The following is a 17178-nucleotide window of genomic DNA, read 5'->3' as shown; positions in this document are numbered from 1 at the left end:
GGTTTTAGTTTTAGTAAACGAAAACAAGTGATCATGACATTATTTTTATGACTATTAAGATCTCTGTACCATTGTCAGTACCTAAATGCAAGTTTTTCATAATTTCCATTATTCTCAATATCTGTGATTTAATTTACAGTAACACTTTATTTTATATTATTTTATTTTATATATTAATAAATGATACAGTTTTGTATAATATAGTCCCCCCCCACCCCATTTATGTGATTAGAATTGGGGAAAATGTATTGACATTTATGCGTTTCTGACGATGCATTTGTCTAACGCAACTTAAAATAGAGGAGGATAAACAATTCATCACAGAACCATAAATATTCATCGGATACAGTGGCAGCTTTATTAGAGCGCTAGATTAGAAAACAAGCTAGAACAGAGGTGGAATTCAGAAAAGTAGACCAATTTTCCTGCTTATTTGTCATAAAAATAGTACAAAGCAAAATAAAATGTCTTCTTTCTTTCTTTTGATTTTGGGGTAAAATGTGACAGTCGGGGTTCATGCGATTCTGCTCCGGTGTGCTTGTTCATGATTGAACTGAGCGTGTGTTTTCTGGACTAGCACTTCCAGTAATGTTTTTTCCTTCCTGTATGTGTGCGCTCCTCAGATTGGAGACCGCAGCGGGGAGCTGACGGCTAGGATGAACGTATCTGATCTACAGTTAGTTTTGGGTCTGAAGCAAAACAGTTCAAACACTAACAGCTCTGCCTTCATCGAGAGCCCGTCCGGTGACAGCAGTCCGCCTGGTAACACATACACAACCTTCACAAACTCAAACATTAAAACCAAGCATCCTATAAACTACACAGTTATTTTTTAAATACATTTTTATGATAGATACTGTACAAAAAAAAAAAAGTTGGATAAGCACATGAAAGTAAAGCACTAAAATGTACAAGCCACAAAGCAATAATAAAAAAGATTTGTTTGTTCTGAGAAAAAAAAGAAAAAAAAATATATATAGAAAAAAATCACCCGTCTTAGAATATTGAATATTATCAAATAACAAAAAAATCTGATTAAAAGAATTGCATTAAAGTGTTAAAATGTTTTAATTTCATTCCCTAAACATGCAAACACACGCTTTTTTTTTTTTTTTTTTTTTTTTTTTTTGTGTTAGGAGTTTGGTGATAGTGCCATCTACTGGTTAAAAGCTGTACATTTTGGTTAAATATGTACAAACTTGTAAAAAATCGCTTGAATATCCTCTTTTAATTTTTTGGAGCATGTTTAATTCTTTTTTTTGTAAAATCATCTATATTAACCATTGAAATATTTTAAGCATTTAAAATGACTTTGTCCAACTTTAATATGATTGGTAGCAACAATATTAGTAAATTGTGAAGCTGACGTCAGGGTGTGTGTACTCGTAGCACAACTGATCTACTATCATATCCTTCTTTCTGCTTGTGTAGATGGAAGATCCAAAGGAAGCCGGAGACACAGCATGGAGAACATGGAGCTCATGAAACTGACCTCTGACAAAAATATGGTGAGACTTTAAACGCATTCAAAACATCACATACGATTTAATCGACGACTAGACATTTAGTGAGATTAACAAAAAAAAAAGTTTTTGTTTCATTTTAAGAAATACCTTAAGTATATTTAGCTTCACAGAAAAGAAAAAAAATCAAGCCAAAAATCTAAATAATTGCTCATTACAAAATAATTCGTATTACTTGGCGTTTTTTGGTGATTCTAATTGCTGTTAAATAATATACCATAAATTATAAGTTGTACAACATGCACTTTTAAGATGTAAAAACACTTTTAATTCAACATTTCTTTTCTTATTGCACAGTTCTGATTTTATTGTGAACGATTCATCAGTGTTTGTTATTCCATACAAATCTCTAATCGAAATGTAATAAATAACTTGCTGTTCTTCTGAAATTACTTTCCATTTTTGCTGATGTCACATTAGGCCATGCATGCAATTCCCCCCCCCCCCCCATTTAAATTATAATTTGGGAAAATCCATATTGTCAAATGGGTTTTGTCTTGCATTAATACAACTGAATGACCAAAGTGCATTTGATTCACTAATTTGATCCATTCTTTGTGTGAATTTGCCTTGTAAGTGAACCCTTACGAGAGACTAGGACTTGCATGCATCACATATACGTTTTGTTACTTTTTATTACATTTCAAGGTGTTCATGTTTTTGCATCTCAAATAATTAGCATAACAAAAGTGTGCCTATAAAGTCTTTATGCTTCCTTCATCTACACAGGGGCAGGCCTGTGAGGAGACTACAACCCCTCAGCAAACCAAATCACCAACTAAAACATCCATAGCCAAGACATCTTCTAAACTTTTCTTCATCAATCGCTTCAGGAGCAAAAAGCACAGGGTGAATGGTTCAAACCCCAGTCCACCAGCTGAGAACCACAGCAGCAGCAGCCCGACTGCAGCCCCTCTGGACACACAGGTGCTTAAAAGACCCCTTTAAAGTCAGCATGAAAGGGAAGTTGCGATAGTCTTTTCTTCCCTATTGACCTATGGCTAAGCCACGCCCCCTCCACTCACTCGGACAAACAGTCAACATTCGGTAACAGGCGCTATGGCAGCTATTGCGCTACGGCAGTATTTACATGAATCATTCAGCACAGCATTGCTAACATTTGTTATCTCGGTTATTTACAGATACGTTAATGAAGCTAAGTGACATGATGTGCAACGCAGCTAGAAGCTAACGTCAACGTTTTCTAATGTTAGGCTAACGTTAGCCTAACGTTACGTTAGAGATGTTAAAGATAACGTTCAAATACGTTGTTGACTTAGAACAGATGTAGACATCCTTATTTAATTCTTGTTTAATTTATCCACGTTTAGTTGGTGTTGTGGTCTACCGCATAACTTTATCCAGAGCAGACACTTATCTCGGTTGAGATGTGGCTTGGGAAAGGGTAAAAAATACACACCGTCGCCCAGCCTCTCGGGATACCTAGTGTCGGAGTTGCATGTACCCCATGCACACCGTTTGACCATTTTAAACTTAAAATGACAAGAAAAAATATATAAAAACGAATGAAAACTGACTGACTGCAATGCATTTCAATGGACGTGGAAGCAGAGAATGTCCGAGTGTATTGGGTTAGCTATGCGCACTGTGATTGGCTCATCGCGTTTGGGGGCGTGGCTTAGCCATAGGTCAATTGTGATGTATATATCTGAGTGTAGGGCGGGACTTGATTTTGTCCATGGGGATTGATTGGATGGTTGTGGTTTGCTATTGGTGAATCTCATATGAGTGACAGGTTGCCCCGCCCTGGTCACCAGAGAAGAGAAGAGATGTCACTGCAAGAGGGAAGGGAAGATATTTTGATTACGAGGGCACATGAATCATTTATAATACATACGGCAATATTCCATTAAAAATACACATTGTCATTTATGATTTCATGTTGACTGACTTTAATTAGCAGTGTTGGGTCTCAAAAAACATATTGGTTAAAACGTACTGAAAAGAGAGGCTGAAATACTGTATTGACCAATCAATTTTATCATTTAGAGTGCATGCAAAGTAATAATCTTTTCAAAGTTTTTTAAGATTTGATCAATTTTAACAAATAAAATCTCAAATATTTATTGTTGTTATTGTGACTGGGCTTTTCCACAGTACGCTCCAGACACTATGGGTGCCGACGGCTTTTTTGACCTTCTAACCCGCTTCCAGGGCAGCCGTATGGATGATCAAAGGTGCTCATTAGAGGACGGCATTAGCCGTGTTCCCGCCCCTTCCTTTCCCCGCGAAACCCCGTCCGTAGCCTTGAGGAAACGTGAGTCGACCCTTCTTCCTGACCTGTGCTAACTATACTTCAACTATATATGAATGTGCAGTATCACTTGAGGTGCATTCACACTGAAAGCAATTTAATGCAGCAAAACCTAAAGAAAATCATTCATTTTAAGGAGGAGTGATTTGGAATGGCATGATGTACAGAAACAATGTGAGCAGAGAACTGTATGCAAAACTTTATGCACCTAATAGCGACTAACGGTAGAATTTCAGTGTGTAGCAATTATAGAAGTGTATACACTGACAAGCAATTTGTTTTTGATCAGTACTGTGTCACATGAGAAAATCACAGCCAATCAGAAGATACTTGATGTACAGTTAAATGAAGTGGGAATTTTGAAGATATTGCTTGTCACTTTTGCTCATCATGCCTGGTTAAGACATGGTGTTAACCTTTAGAAATTTATCAAGATATCATAATTAAAAAGTGTAAAATACATTTTAAAAATAGAAGTAATCATATATATATATATACACACACTACCATTCAAAAGTTTGTGTTGGGAAGATTATAAAAATATTTTGGAACGAAGTTTTTTCTGCTCCACAAGACTCAAAAATACAGTAAAAACAGAAATATTGTGAAATATTATTACAATTTAAAATAACTGTTTTCTATTTGAATATATCTTAAATGTAATGTATTCCTGTGATCAAAGCTGAATTTTCAGCATCTTTACTCCAGTCTTTAATGTCACATGATCCTTCAGAAATCATTCTAATATTCTGATTTGCTGCTCAAGAAACATTTTTTGTTGAAAGTCATGCATTTTTTTTCAGGATTCATTGATGATGAATATAAAGTTCAAAAGAACAGCACTCATTTCTTTGAAATAGTAAACGCAATTATGTTACAACAAATTTCTGTCACTTTTGATCAATTTAATGTGACTTTGCTGAATAAAATGAATAATTTCTTTAAACAAAATCTTACTGCTCCCAAACTTTTGTAGTGTACTATAAGAAAAGTATATACAGCAGTATTTAATTCAACTACACTGTACTGTTTATAACCTTCAGCTATTTCCGTGTCCGAAGCGGAGGCCTCTGCACAGCCTGGCCATTTCCTAGATCTGCTGGCCAGCTCACAGAGCCGTCGCCTGGACGAGCAGCGGGTCAGTGTCAGCAATCTCCCGGGTCTCCGGCTGGACCAGCGCCACAGCCAGGACGTTCTCAGCAAACTCATGGCCACGGCCGATAGCAAAGAACCAGATGAAGACTTCTTCGACATGCTGATTAAGAGCCAGGTAAATGTGGTTTATTATTAGGCTGCATCATTAAAGAGGCCCGTATTATGCCCTTTTACAAAGTCTTGATTGTGTTTTTGTGCTTACTAGAATAGGTTTTCATGCTTGAATGTTCAAAAAACACATATTCTCCATTGTTGCAGCTCCTCTCTTCCAGTCTAACGCTCTGTTTAGTTCCTGGCTGTTCCACCCCTTATACCCTCATTCACTATTCCCTACATTACTCCACTAATATAGTTCACTTGAGGGAGTGAATGAGAACAAGAGAGTGAATTTAGACACTGAGTGTGCCGGAAGTTTGTCGCTTTTGCATAGTTTGTGCTGTTTAATAATTATTTGAAACTTGGCTAACTGGCAGCTCCAATAGTAATAAAAAGATGTATCTTGAACACTGTCATGGAAACTATGTATAATCCTTAATTAAACAATTTAATGACCCTTACGTTACGTTTAAGGGTCTGAGAGTAACGCAATTTCAATTCTCTGTATGTATGTACTGTACATGGAGTAGAACTGACAATAAAGCATACTTACTTACTTAATAATCAATTAAAAAGGAATTTATACCTGTTTTGTGATATTACGCTGTCGCCACATTGGACCAGCGGTTTGGAAAATGAATGTATGGATGATTCAGCTGCGGGCGACATCTTCTGATCAGACGCAGGATTTCATTCGGCACGACCCTCACAGTGCATTATGGGTATTCTGCAACCGTTAAGTTTACATTGGTTGTACACTTGTTATTGCGGTGCATTGTGGGATTGAATGAGTGCACTCAACGTCCACCATGGTTTCGGACACCACTACAAATGGCCGTCCCCTCAAATAGTGCCCTATCTAAGGATATAGGGGGCGATTTCGGACACAGTCCCAGTCTGTGTGAAGCCCCTCCTACTGGAAAGCGCACTGTGCTCTGATTGGTCGGCTGGATCAGTGTGTTGTGCTTGGTCAAGCGCTTCGAGCGTGCAAGGGAAATGTCCTGCCCCTTACCATAACATACATACAATTTGTTCGGGTCACATGACGTCACTGTAGCTTTGCGCCGCCATCTTTACGACTGACGGTCTCAGTAATGCCTGCACTACGCTGATTTCACGCAGCCGCCATTTTGAAATGGCTCCGGTGGGAAGAAAACCGGAAGTGTCGTCTTTAATCATAGGAGAGTCGCGAATGCGATGGCGTATTGTTGTGTTTTTTAATGTAGAAATTAGTTATTCTAAAAATGTACATACATTTCTTTCATATTTTAGACTATATACAGAGAAATTCATTTCTAAATTAAATAATTTTTTTATATTCAGAAAGTAAAAAAAGAAGCAGGAACGAACTATATACATATCCTATATTGGATATTAACATCCAATAGTGTAAATGGCGGCAGCAGCTTCAGGTTGGTAGTCCAAGGCACTGTTGTCTATCTGTACTTCCGGGGTTCTTCCCACTGGAGCCTCGCTTTCGATTTCAAAATGGCGGCTGCGTGAAATCAGCGTATATGCTGCAACAACAGCCGAAAGAGGAACCCCCAACTGGTATTTTATTCTATACCAAAAGAAAAGGATAGAAGAAAGAAGTGGTTAGCTGTCACTCGAAGAGATCATTGGACACCCACGTCTCACACCTTACCATGCAATGAACACTTCGTGTCTCATCTTTCTGTGCGCACACACCCGACCCGAAGCGTGCAGCCATAGACCCCTGTACAGCGCGCGAGTAATGAATTGAGCTCTGTTTCGTGTCTGAATGGACAAATACACACAACATTATGTTTAAATGTCCGTTTTGGAGAGTATTCACGTAAAATATGTCGGTTATGTCTTAAACAGAGTTGTCATCCAGTTTCTTTGGTAGAGAGAGAGAGAGAGACGAGGAAAACAAACAAGCATGCAAATGGAAATTATTGCGGCCAGAAAAATGATCAAGCTAATTTTTTTTATCGTGCGATTAATTGATTTATTGACTAATCCAGATTAATGACAGCTAGCCGTGAGCCGTGGCTAACAGCTGGCAAGCTACCAGCCACTTAGCTAGCTAACAACTCGCTACCTAGTCAGAGCAAACTACCACCAAAATCATACATTTGAAAAAAAATTTTTATAATACCTACGTTTCCCATGATTAAATATAAATCCTTGGTGGCCAGGCGCCGCACTTTTACATCTTTTACCCATCCAGCCACAGCATATTGAAATGCATCGGTACTCTTGAAAGCCTTCAAGCGAATCCCCACTGTATGGGGAGGGGTTATGCACAAGATATATATATATATATATATATATATATATATATACACACACCTAAAGGATTATTAGGAACACCTGTTCAATTTCTCTTTAATGCAATTATCTAATCAACCAATCACATGGCAGTTGCTTCAATGCATTTAGGGGTGTGTTCCTGGTCAAGACAATCTCCTGAACTCCAGACTGAATGTCAGAATAGGAAAGAAAGGTGATTTAAGCAATTTTGAGCGTGGCATGGTTGTTGGTGCCAGACGGGCCGGTCTGAGTATTTCACAATCTGCTCAGTTACTGGGATTTTCACGCACAACCATTTCTAGGGTTTACAAAGAATGGTGTGAAAAGGGAAAAACATCCCGTATGCGGCAGTCCTGTGGGCGAAAATGCCTTGTTGATGCTAGAGGTCAGAGGAGAATGGGCCGACTGATTCAAGCTGATAGAAGAGCAACTTTGACTGAAATAACCACTCGTTACAACCGAGGTATGCAGCAAAGCATTCGTGAAGCCACAACACGCACAACCTTGAGGCGGATGGGCTACAACAGCAGAAGACCCCACCGGGTACCACTCATCTCCACTACAAATAGGAAAAAGAGGCTACAATTTGCAAGAGCTCACCAAAATTGGACAGTTGAAGACTGGAAAAATGTTGCCTGGTCTGATGAGTCTCGATTTCTGTTGAGACATTCAGATGGTAGAGTCAGTATTTGGCGTAAACAGAATGAGAACATGGATCCATCATGCCTTGTTACCACTGTGCAGGCTGGTGGTGGTGGTGTAATGGTGTGGGGGATGTTTTCTTGGCACACTTTAGGCCCCTTAGTGCCAATTGGGCATCGTTTAAATGCCACGGCCTACCTGAGCATTGTTTCTGACCATGTCCATCCCTTTATGGCCACCATGTACCCATCCTCTGATGGCTACTTCCAGCAGGATAATGCACCATGTCACAAAGCTCGAATCATTTCAAATTGGTTTCTTGAACATGACAATGAGTTCACTGTACTAAAATGGCCCCCACAGTCACCAGATCTCAACCCAATAGAGCATCTTTGGGATGTGGTGGAACGGGAGCTTCGTGCCCTGGATGTGCATCCCACAAATCTCCATCAACTGCAAGATGCTATCCTATCAATATGGGCCAACATTTCTAAAGAATGCTTTCAGCACCTTGTTGAATCAATGCCACGTAGAATTAAGGCAGTTCTGAAGGCGAAAGGGGGTCAAACACAGTATTAGTATGGTGTTCCTAATAATCCTTTAGGTGAGTGTATATATATATATATCATGGAAGGCAAATTGGGGCAAGCCTGGGGCAGATAATAATGGATAAAAGAAAACTGGGGGTAACAAATAAGGATCAGAGCCAGAGGCGGAGCTAGACTCTCAGTACAGTGGGGGCGGAGCTTCATCATGGGGCCCTCTGCTACCAAGTCATTTTAAAATTAAAACCGTAAAAAAACCCGTAAAATATCTGATGAATGCATATGTAATAATGTGTCACTTGTTGAGCCAAGTAAGCTTATATGTTAAATAAAACACAAAGGCTATCTCGTTCTTTTCAGAGAACAGTCTGTTTTCTTTCGTTTTGAATTGTTCTGTAAAAGTACACATTTCGAGCTTTCTATAGATATATTTCTCAGGTGTGTGAGGCAAGTAGGCCTACTTTGTGTCTCGGTTCATTTATGACTCACAAGACGAGCTCCAGTTCACGCGCCGGCGCCTCCGTGTCGTGATTATCTATTGTCTGCTATAGCTATTTACTTCTTATTTATTAAATCCAGGCAATTGGTTGATGAAACATTGATTAAAATTTAGATACAATTAATACAAAACGAAATTCGCCTTAATGAATGGCTTTGTACTTTATGTTTGATGTCTCTGGGAAAATTTTAAAGCAGTCTTTCAGTGCCGCTTTCAGAGCGCTCACGTCCGTAACGGGGAACTGTCACGTAACATTGTTTTTCCCTCATAAATGCGAACACGAAAAATAAGACAAAATGAATATTTTGTTCTGTGGAGAGCCAGCCCTTCTTCATCCAGTGGGTATTACTTTTTGTACTTTTGCCACCTAAAAGTTAAAGTTTTTTTGTGTCACGTCCGTGTATTTCCCTCATATTAAATATAAAACGCATGTGTAGACTGATATTTTTCTAATATCTGGAGTCTGCACTCCTTTATTAAGGAGGATAAACAGACGTTTCATTATATTGGTATTAAATGCATTTTCTGAGAATTTACATTTCAAGTTTTTTACCAAATGTCACGTCCATAACGCTGGAATTGCCCAATTTTAAAGAAATTATCCTCAACTAGTTTTGTGGTGTAGTGTAGGTCTACGTATTTATAATGTTAACTTCAAACAATAGCCTACTAATAGTAATTTAAAGATGTGGTAGCATTGGATCTGGACGGGAAGGATAACGCTGGGAGTTGGAGTATGTCACGATTCTGCCTTCTCACTCACATTTCGGTTTCATATCGCATATCAGCCATCATTTCTACCAAAGAAAATGACCAAAATAATAACGCACAGTAATTTGGATCAGTAATTTTAATCTGATTACTGGTTTGGAAATAGTAACGCGTTATTACTCGTTACTGAAAAAAGTTACCGGCATCACTGCTGGCCCGTTCCTGTCCAGTGACGCAAGATCAGCGGCGTTTGAGGGGCCCCTAATTGGCACGGGGCCCTGGGGCGGCCGCACCCAAGCACCCACGCTATCTCCGCTACTGATCAGAGCCTAAAATTAAAATTTTCTCCAGGTATCTCTGTCTGTCTCTCTCTCTCTCTCTCTCTCTCTCTCTCTCTCTCTCTCTCTCTCTCTCTCTCTCTCTCTCTCTCTCTCTCTCTCTCTCTCTCTCTCTCTCTCTCTCTCTCTCTCTCTCTCTCTCTCTCTCTCTCTCTCTCTCTCTCTCTCTCTCTCTCTCTCTCTCTCTCTCTCTCTCATTCAAATGGGCAGTTTGGGCGGCCATACCGGGCGGGATCGGTCGTAAATATGGCGGCGTTCTATTTGGTAGTGACGTAGGTGGCATCTATGAATTAACAAACTCAACCAGGCCCAGCCCCTTTACTTTGGAATTATTTAAAAGAGGAGGAGTTTCAGGGAGTTCAGAAACAGTGACACTGATATAGAGAATAACTCCCGCTGAAGTGACATTGTGACTTTTTCATGCTCAAACAGCGACATTACACACTAAAGTTGAAAATGTAAAAAATGATTAAATATTACATTTCACAGTCATTCGAAAGCATGTGTTCAGTGTCTGTTTGTGACTTGCACAGGGATCCAGACTGGATGATCAGAGGTGTGCTGCTCCTCCTCCCCCCACCAGAGGCCCTACAGTCCCAGACGACGACTTTTTCAGCCTCATCCTTCGCTCACAGGCCAAACGGATAGATGAGCAGCGCGTCATATTACCATCAGACCAGTCCTGACTGACCTGCTCTTGAACTGTCACTGAAGTCTTACTCGTGAATCAATGCCTTGTTGACAATCAGACCCTACACGATGTTTTCCCTTCTTGCTTAACATGAAGATTTTTGCTTGAGGAGATACACAAAGTTTTGTTAATCTTTCTACAAATGTGACCTGAACTGGATTCAGACGTGTTTGTGCAGAATAGATGCTTATTCAGAATCAGACCAAGACCGCAGTCTCGTTCTCAGGGATTCAGTACAATGCACTGAATGCATTTCATTCACCTGGATAACTGGATGGACTTAATCAGCTGTTACTGGACGGTAGATTCAGACAATTTTATATACGCAGTGTATATATATATATATATTTTAACACTAAACCAAGTATCAGTTCAGTTCTGTTTTCGATTATTTGACTTGAAATGTGTTTTATATTATCTTTTAATACCAGCAAACTATCAATGTTTTTGAGGTTTTAGAAACCAGTGATGACAAGCAGTCTGCAAAAGTCTGGATTTATATAAAATTATTTTTTCTGGAAAGGATATAAGTCAAGAATGTACCACTTATTTTTAAATGACAAGAGGAATAAAGCCTCATCACAAACGGACACAGTTTAGTATGCTGGGAATATTTTATTTGATGCTGAAGCTACACAGGACAGAGTAACCATCACCATGAAACAATTATTTGAGTTTTCAACAGAATGAGGAAAAAACAAACAACCAAAAATGAAAAGGAAAAATAAACTTGATTATGATCAATGATTATTCAGTAGAACATTTGTAAACCAGGTAAATGCCATCTCTGAAAATACTACTAAATAAGAGAGTAAAATATGATTAAGATAAGGAGACAACAGTGTCAGGCATAAAGCCTGCTAGACCGTGATTAAATGCATCATGAGAGGTTTAAGGTTTACAGATTGTAGGTAAAGCGAAACTAATAGATGCTATTTAATTCTGCAAATGTGAGCGCTTTCTATTGAGTGGAGCCTTGCCGTTTATTCTGTGTCGGTCATTCGATTGGTTTAACAGTGCTGTTTGACCACAAGGTTGGTGAATCCATGCACCTGAGTGAGCTGAGGACAGTCGAATGAGGCCAGAAGTTTGTGGTGGCCGTGACACTTGGGAACAAACTTCTCCGTCAGGCACACAGTGGCATGGCCTGCAATGTCACTGAGGAAGAAAATAAGAAGAATATTTAGTATTTTTTTTTAAATAATTTTTGTTCGATTAAATATTCACAAACTGTATTTAAACGCATAATATAATATTCCTATCATTTATATTTTAATAGGTTTCTAAATACTTTTTTTAAACAAATAGTAAACTGTGTAGAAAAATATACTATTATATATTACTATCATTTTTATATTTTTATATATTTTTAATCATTTCATTTTAGAGATTAAATTATTAAAACTATAAAGCAACACATTATTATTTAATATATTTAATTTTTTGTTAGATTAAATATTCACAAACTGTAGCGACACTATAATTGTATACATTTATATTTTAATAATTTTTTTAAATACCGGTATTACTTTTTAGATTTAATAGTAACAAACTGTACAAAACAATATGATATAATATTACAAAATAGAATTATAATATAATATAATTAAATCATTTTTTTAGATTAAATAAGATCTTTAGCAACACAATATTATTTAATAACTATAATTTTTATATTTTAATGTGTTTTATTAGATTAAGTTATTAAATCATCTAAAACTGAATAGCAACACAGAAAGAGTGTTGATGAGCATTGTGTTCATCAATCATTTTTATATAATTCAGTGAAAATGAATTTAATCATTTAAATATTATAGTGTCTTACCCATAGTTAACAATTCTGGGGTGCTTCAGTCCAAGTCCCACAAAGCGGAATACAGTGTTCTTTAGGACACAAGCCAGTGGATTCTGGAAGGTGATTTTGACCGCCACTTCTTGACCCAGGACTGCATCACATACAGGCTGAGAAGAACCACATACAAGACACAATTTTAGCACAAATCCATTTCAGCTGATCAACAGAATAAGTTGAATACTTTAAACTCACAGCGAGAACTAGATCTGGAGTGCGCAGTCTGAAGCTGTACTGGGTGGCCAGAATCTGCTTAGTCTGAGCGACGTGTCCAAAGAGGTTGAGCATCAGTGGGGAGTGATCCACCAGGTGTTCCTTATACTCGTCATAACTCAGGGTCCATTCCATAGGTTTGCCTATAGTGGGAAAAGGGATATGCTTTCATTACAAGTCTCTATTTTAAATAACTAACAGATTGTGCGCTAATTTGCATTATTAACTGTACACATAAGCTGCACCAGTAACTGAGTGGTCTCATGTATTGCAACTCAAACTTGATCATTTCTCACATTCAGAGGCCTTGAGCTCGATGCAGGTCTGGTCTCTCTTCAGGAAGGTCTTCCTGACTCCAGTGTAGTACATGGCTGCCGCATGGCTGTGGAGGGTGACGCTACGAGGTGAGCTGCACTTGTTTTTTAGATTGATGCAAAGCACGGCATCTTTGCCCACACACAGTCCATCATCCTTCAGGCTGACTTCACAGACGACATCCTCAGCGCAGGGCAGTGGGTATGTGCATCTCCTGGAGCCATGACGAAGGGCTGTCTCCAAAGCAGTACACTTCTCTGAAGAACCTGATCAACGGAAGCAGGAGGAGATGTCACAGGTGAGACTATGAATCTTAACCAGATCTTTTAAGAGACATGCATGTGGTTTTTACCCAGTGGGTGTTTGTAGAGGTTTGTGATATCTACACGTTGATCTGAGCCGACGGCCTTGGTGCTGATGCAGTGACCTACTACATCCTTCTCAACGTGGACAACATTAAAGGTCCCATCGCATTTCCTCTGCCAGTAAACTTTATCACTGTTCACCTAGAACACAAGGAGACAAACAGGAATTATAAGTCATTGTATGTTAATCTCTATATGACAGAATGCTATATTAAAGGAATTAGCGCACTTCTGCGAAAAGGAAGGGCACGTCGTGCTTCAGGAAGGTCTGTCCACTGCGGATCGCAGCAACAGATGTTGGGCCGCAGCGGAAGAAGCCCTGGCTGGTCATCTGAGGAGTGGCGTCAACCACCTGCCAACCTCCAAAACCAGATGGCAGGTCAGGACGGGACATCCAGGCCTCATTCCACACGTGGTAGTTCCTACACGAAGAAAAGAAGAAAGACATTCACTTCATACATATTCAGAGGAACTTTTGGTGACATCACAAATGTTCACGATACTTACCAAATTGAATCACGGTTCATGTTATCAATCAGCTGAAATTTCTCATCAAAATAGACGTCCCTTGTCAAACAAACGTCAGTGTCATGAGCAGAACAGAAGTTTGTGACCGGACGAACAGGAATGCCCAAACATCTCAACACTACGAGAAAGAGAAGAAGAATGTGTGCATTACATCTACAATCCCTTTCTCAACCCTTATTTTCTCCTTGTCCATTCTGCCTGAACTCTTACGTGTGTTGGTGACTCCAGCGAAGGCCAAGCTCTGTCCATATTTGACAGGTATTCCTCCACATTTGTGGAACTGTTTCAGGATGGCGCTGCTGCTGCACCAGGAAGTAGGAGCAGTTCCGTCTCCATAGCAGTTTGACCAGTTACCCACCAACACACCACAGTCTTTGTTGGCAATAACCTGTTAAAGAGAGAAGATTGAAAATGTTGTTTTTATGCCTCAAGCTTCATTTAACATCAAATTCAGGAAGAAAACGAATACTCGCCATGTCGGACACCACTCTGGAGATGTTGATGGGGCTTCTCCATCCTGAGCAAGGGGTAGAACTCTTCTCCAACACATACAAACAAGCAGCCAAGACTCCCTCCTCAAACTAAGAATCAGACGACAGAGTGAGGAAATTAGATATTATGATAAAATAAAATAAAACATGTACAGCAGGGGTCACAAACTTCACTGAATCAAACATAATAAAAAAATAAAAAAACGTTTTATTGTGTAATTACTTTGATTTAAATCCTATTACAAACCGAACATGCACAAATAAAAAGCTCAACTGCTCTAAAACAGATTCACCGAAGCATTCGCTGGAATGATTCGCACCGATTACATCAGAGTCTTATCAGTTCTTTTAAAGAATCAAATCATAAGAGTCAGGTTTGTGAATCTCTTTTTGTTCACTAGTAAGACCGTTTAACCACATCGTTTCAGACTTCAAGCTCACGACGACTCCGGTAAGATTGATCTCGTCTCACTGTCTACTCTGCTTGTTTAGTGTTGTAATGACACCTCAGATTGTATTCCCTGAGAACGGCAGTCCCGTTTAAAGACCATAAACTTCACGCGCTGACTTAGATTCAATGGTCAGACGTTATCTAAACATAAAAGGATGGGATTTCGGATAGCAATTACTTTACAAATATGATATTTGTAAATAAAATATTTTAGTCAGTCGGTCGAATTAAAACTGGAGTAGCGTTATTGTACGCCAATCGACGTCATCAACGCAATATGCTTCCAGTTCGTATTGTTATGGGGAGCGATCTGGTTTTGTTATAGATAAACCCTGTGGAATATATTACGCTAAAGTTTAATAATCATTTTAGAGAACTTCTTTGTAACATTATAGGCTGCTAAACCAAAATGTTGAAAGTGATTTGCAGGATTTTTACTGTTTTCAGTTTTACAAACAGTTGGGGTTTCTCAACAATCCCCATTGAAATCAATTGGATTCACATCAGTCTCTGATATGTGGTAAACTCTAGTAATGAAAGTTTAACTCTTACTTGACCAAAGTTCCATGTCCTGCAGCCAATCTGCTGTTTAGTCCCATAGTAGATTCTGCCCATGTCGTTCAGCACATACTCAACTCTCTCCGCCTCTTCATGCAGGTACACACAGTCATCTGAGAACAGAGAAAATTGGACGTGAAGCTTCATAAAGTTTTAATCGTGCTTTGTTTCTTTCCGCATTCAATTTAATCTTCATATAATCAGGTTTCAGTGTAATGAAACACGTACCTTTACACCAGGGGTTGAACAGCATGTAAACGTCATTTTCAGGAACACATGGTGAAGTGAATCTTCCTCCTGTGCAGTGAGTCACGACACTGAGTTGGTATCGTCCAACGCAAGCAGTCGGAACGGATTGCACACACAGTTTGATTCGGTTTTGGCCCTTTTCAACAATCTTTGCCCCCCAGCAGTCTTTCTTGAACTCTTCCACAATTGAAACGACCACATGAGTGCCGTCTCGGACGGATGCGATATGACCTGTAAAGCACACAGAAGAACAAGTGATTCCAGTGAGGGTAGAAATGCATGTTCCTCTACATATACTGCATCTGCATGTCCTATATTGTCATCCACGCACAGGTCATACAGTAACTAACCTAGTTTCAGCTCCAGGTGGAGTTTGTCACAACTGGGATTGTAAGGACGGCACAGATCAACCCACATATTGAAGCACTGTCCTCTGCGGACGATGAGGTGATCATCAGGGAAACAATGTGTGTGATGCTCCTGACGATTCTGTCCGGTCCTGCACTTGATAAGGTCGACTTTACTCACCCGGAGGACAGTTTCTGAGAAAACGAAAAAGGAGAAGATATCAAACGTATCATTCATTGCGTTATTACAATAACACACTTCCCATCATGCATTGCTGGACAAAGATCCACGACTCTTACCATCATTTCCACAGACTCGCTTGATTGTGCAATCTTCCACGGACTTCTTGATGACAACTTCCTTAGTCTCATAATCATGGCATGGAGTGACATAGTTGCAAGGATTGGGGTATGGAGTAGCACAAGGGTTAACGCAAGGATTGGGGTATGGAGTAGCACAAGGGTTAACGCAAGGGTTGGGGTATGGAGTAGCACAAGGGTTAGCGCAAGGGTTGGCGCATGGGTAAGGGTAAGGATAGGGGACAGAGCAAGGGTTTGCACAAGGGTTAACATAAGTTTTAGCGCAAGGGTCCACATAAGGGTTAAAGCAAGGATAATGATGAGCCGGTGGGTGGCATGTTGATTTCCTGCAGTCGTCCGCTTGCAGTTTAATGGCTGGGAAACGGCCGACGGTGCAGAGGTTTTTGTATGGGTTGTGTACAAAAGGCATGCTGGGCAAAAAAAGAAGTGTGATTAGAAATTGGTCATGGTTAACAATTCATAAGTATGGTCTCTTGGATGCTTTTGTTCTCATAAATTAGATCTGTTCATTAGGCTGTTTTCAAAATGATCAGTCCAATATTTTTGAACTTACATGTACTTTCACAATACCAGAAAAGGAAAGACTTTATAAATAATAACCTGTTAAAGATGTTGCTGCTGCTAAAGGAATCTTGATAAAAAAACAGCCTATGAATTCTAGATAATTCTAGTTTTCTAATAGCAACATGTGTGCACAATAAAACAGATAAGTTTCAAATAAAGTCAAAGTTGATTA

The 17178-nt window shown here is 39.2% G+C and overlaps 2 protein-coding genes across 4 annotated transcripts in view; one reads left to right on the top strand and one right to left on the bottom strand.

Annotated features, from left to right (window-relative positions):
• gpsm2l (G protein signaling modulator 2, like) overlaps positions 1 to 10774 on the top strand; it is a 30654-nt gene extending 19880 nt beyond the window's left edge. For all 3 annotated transcript variants that reach the window (XM_056241240.1, XM_056241239.1, XM_056241238.1), the window contains exons 9-14: positions 624 to 762; positions 1432 to 1508; positions 2253 to 2450; positions 3642 to 3801; positions 4842 to 5068; positions 10595 to 10774. In XM_056241240.1, coding sequence (XP_056097215.1) covers positions 624 to 762; positions 1432 to 1508; positions 2253 to 2450; positions 3642 to 3801; positions 4842 to 5068; positions 10595 to 10747 — 954 coding nt within the window. In that variant the 3' untranslated portion in view covers positions 10748 to 10774. The remainder of the gene's footprint in view (positions 1 to 623; positions 763 to 1431; positions 1509 to 2252; positions 2451 to 3641; positions 3802 to 4841; positions 5069 to 10594) is intronic.
• Positions 10775 to 11744: 970 nt separating this feature from the next.
• On the bottom strand, positions 11745 to 16852 carry LOC130076263 (protein-glutamine gamma-glutamyltransferase K-like). The gene is made up of 13 exons (XM_056241286.1): positions 16422 to 16852; positions 16125 to 16316; positions 15754 to 16005; positions 15520 to 15638; positions 14499 to 14606; positions 14236 to 14413; positions 14005 to 14143; positions 13727 to 13919; positions 13485 to 13638; positions 13114 to 13398; positions 12800 to 12960; positions 12578 to 12714; positions 11745 to 11910 (listed from the first exon to the last, which is right to left on the bottom strand). Exons 1-13 carry the CDS (start codon positions 16849 to 16851, stop codon positions 11763 to 11765), a joined length of 2496 nt encoding a protein of 831 aa, XP_056097261.1. The 5' UTR covers position 16852; the 3' UTR covers positions 11745 to 11762.
• Positions 16853 to 17178: the final 326 nt, after the last annotated feature.

Source organism: Rhinichthys klamathensis, unplaced genomic scaffold (genome assembly GCF_029890125.1).
Source record: "Rhinichthys klamathensis goyatoka isolate OS25496 unplaced genomic scaffold, OSU_Roscu_1.1 h1tg000635l_1, whole genome shotgun sequence".
NCBI classification, from domain to species: domain Eukaryota; kingdom Metazoa; phylum Chordata; class Actinopteri; order Cypriniformes; family Leuciscidae; genus Rhinichthys; species Rhinichthys klamathensis.
The sequence above is the reverse complement of the archived record's forward strand: the minus strand, read 5'-3'. Positions and strand labels throughout refer to the sequence as shown.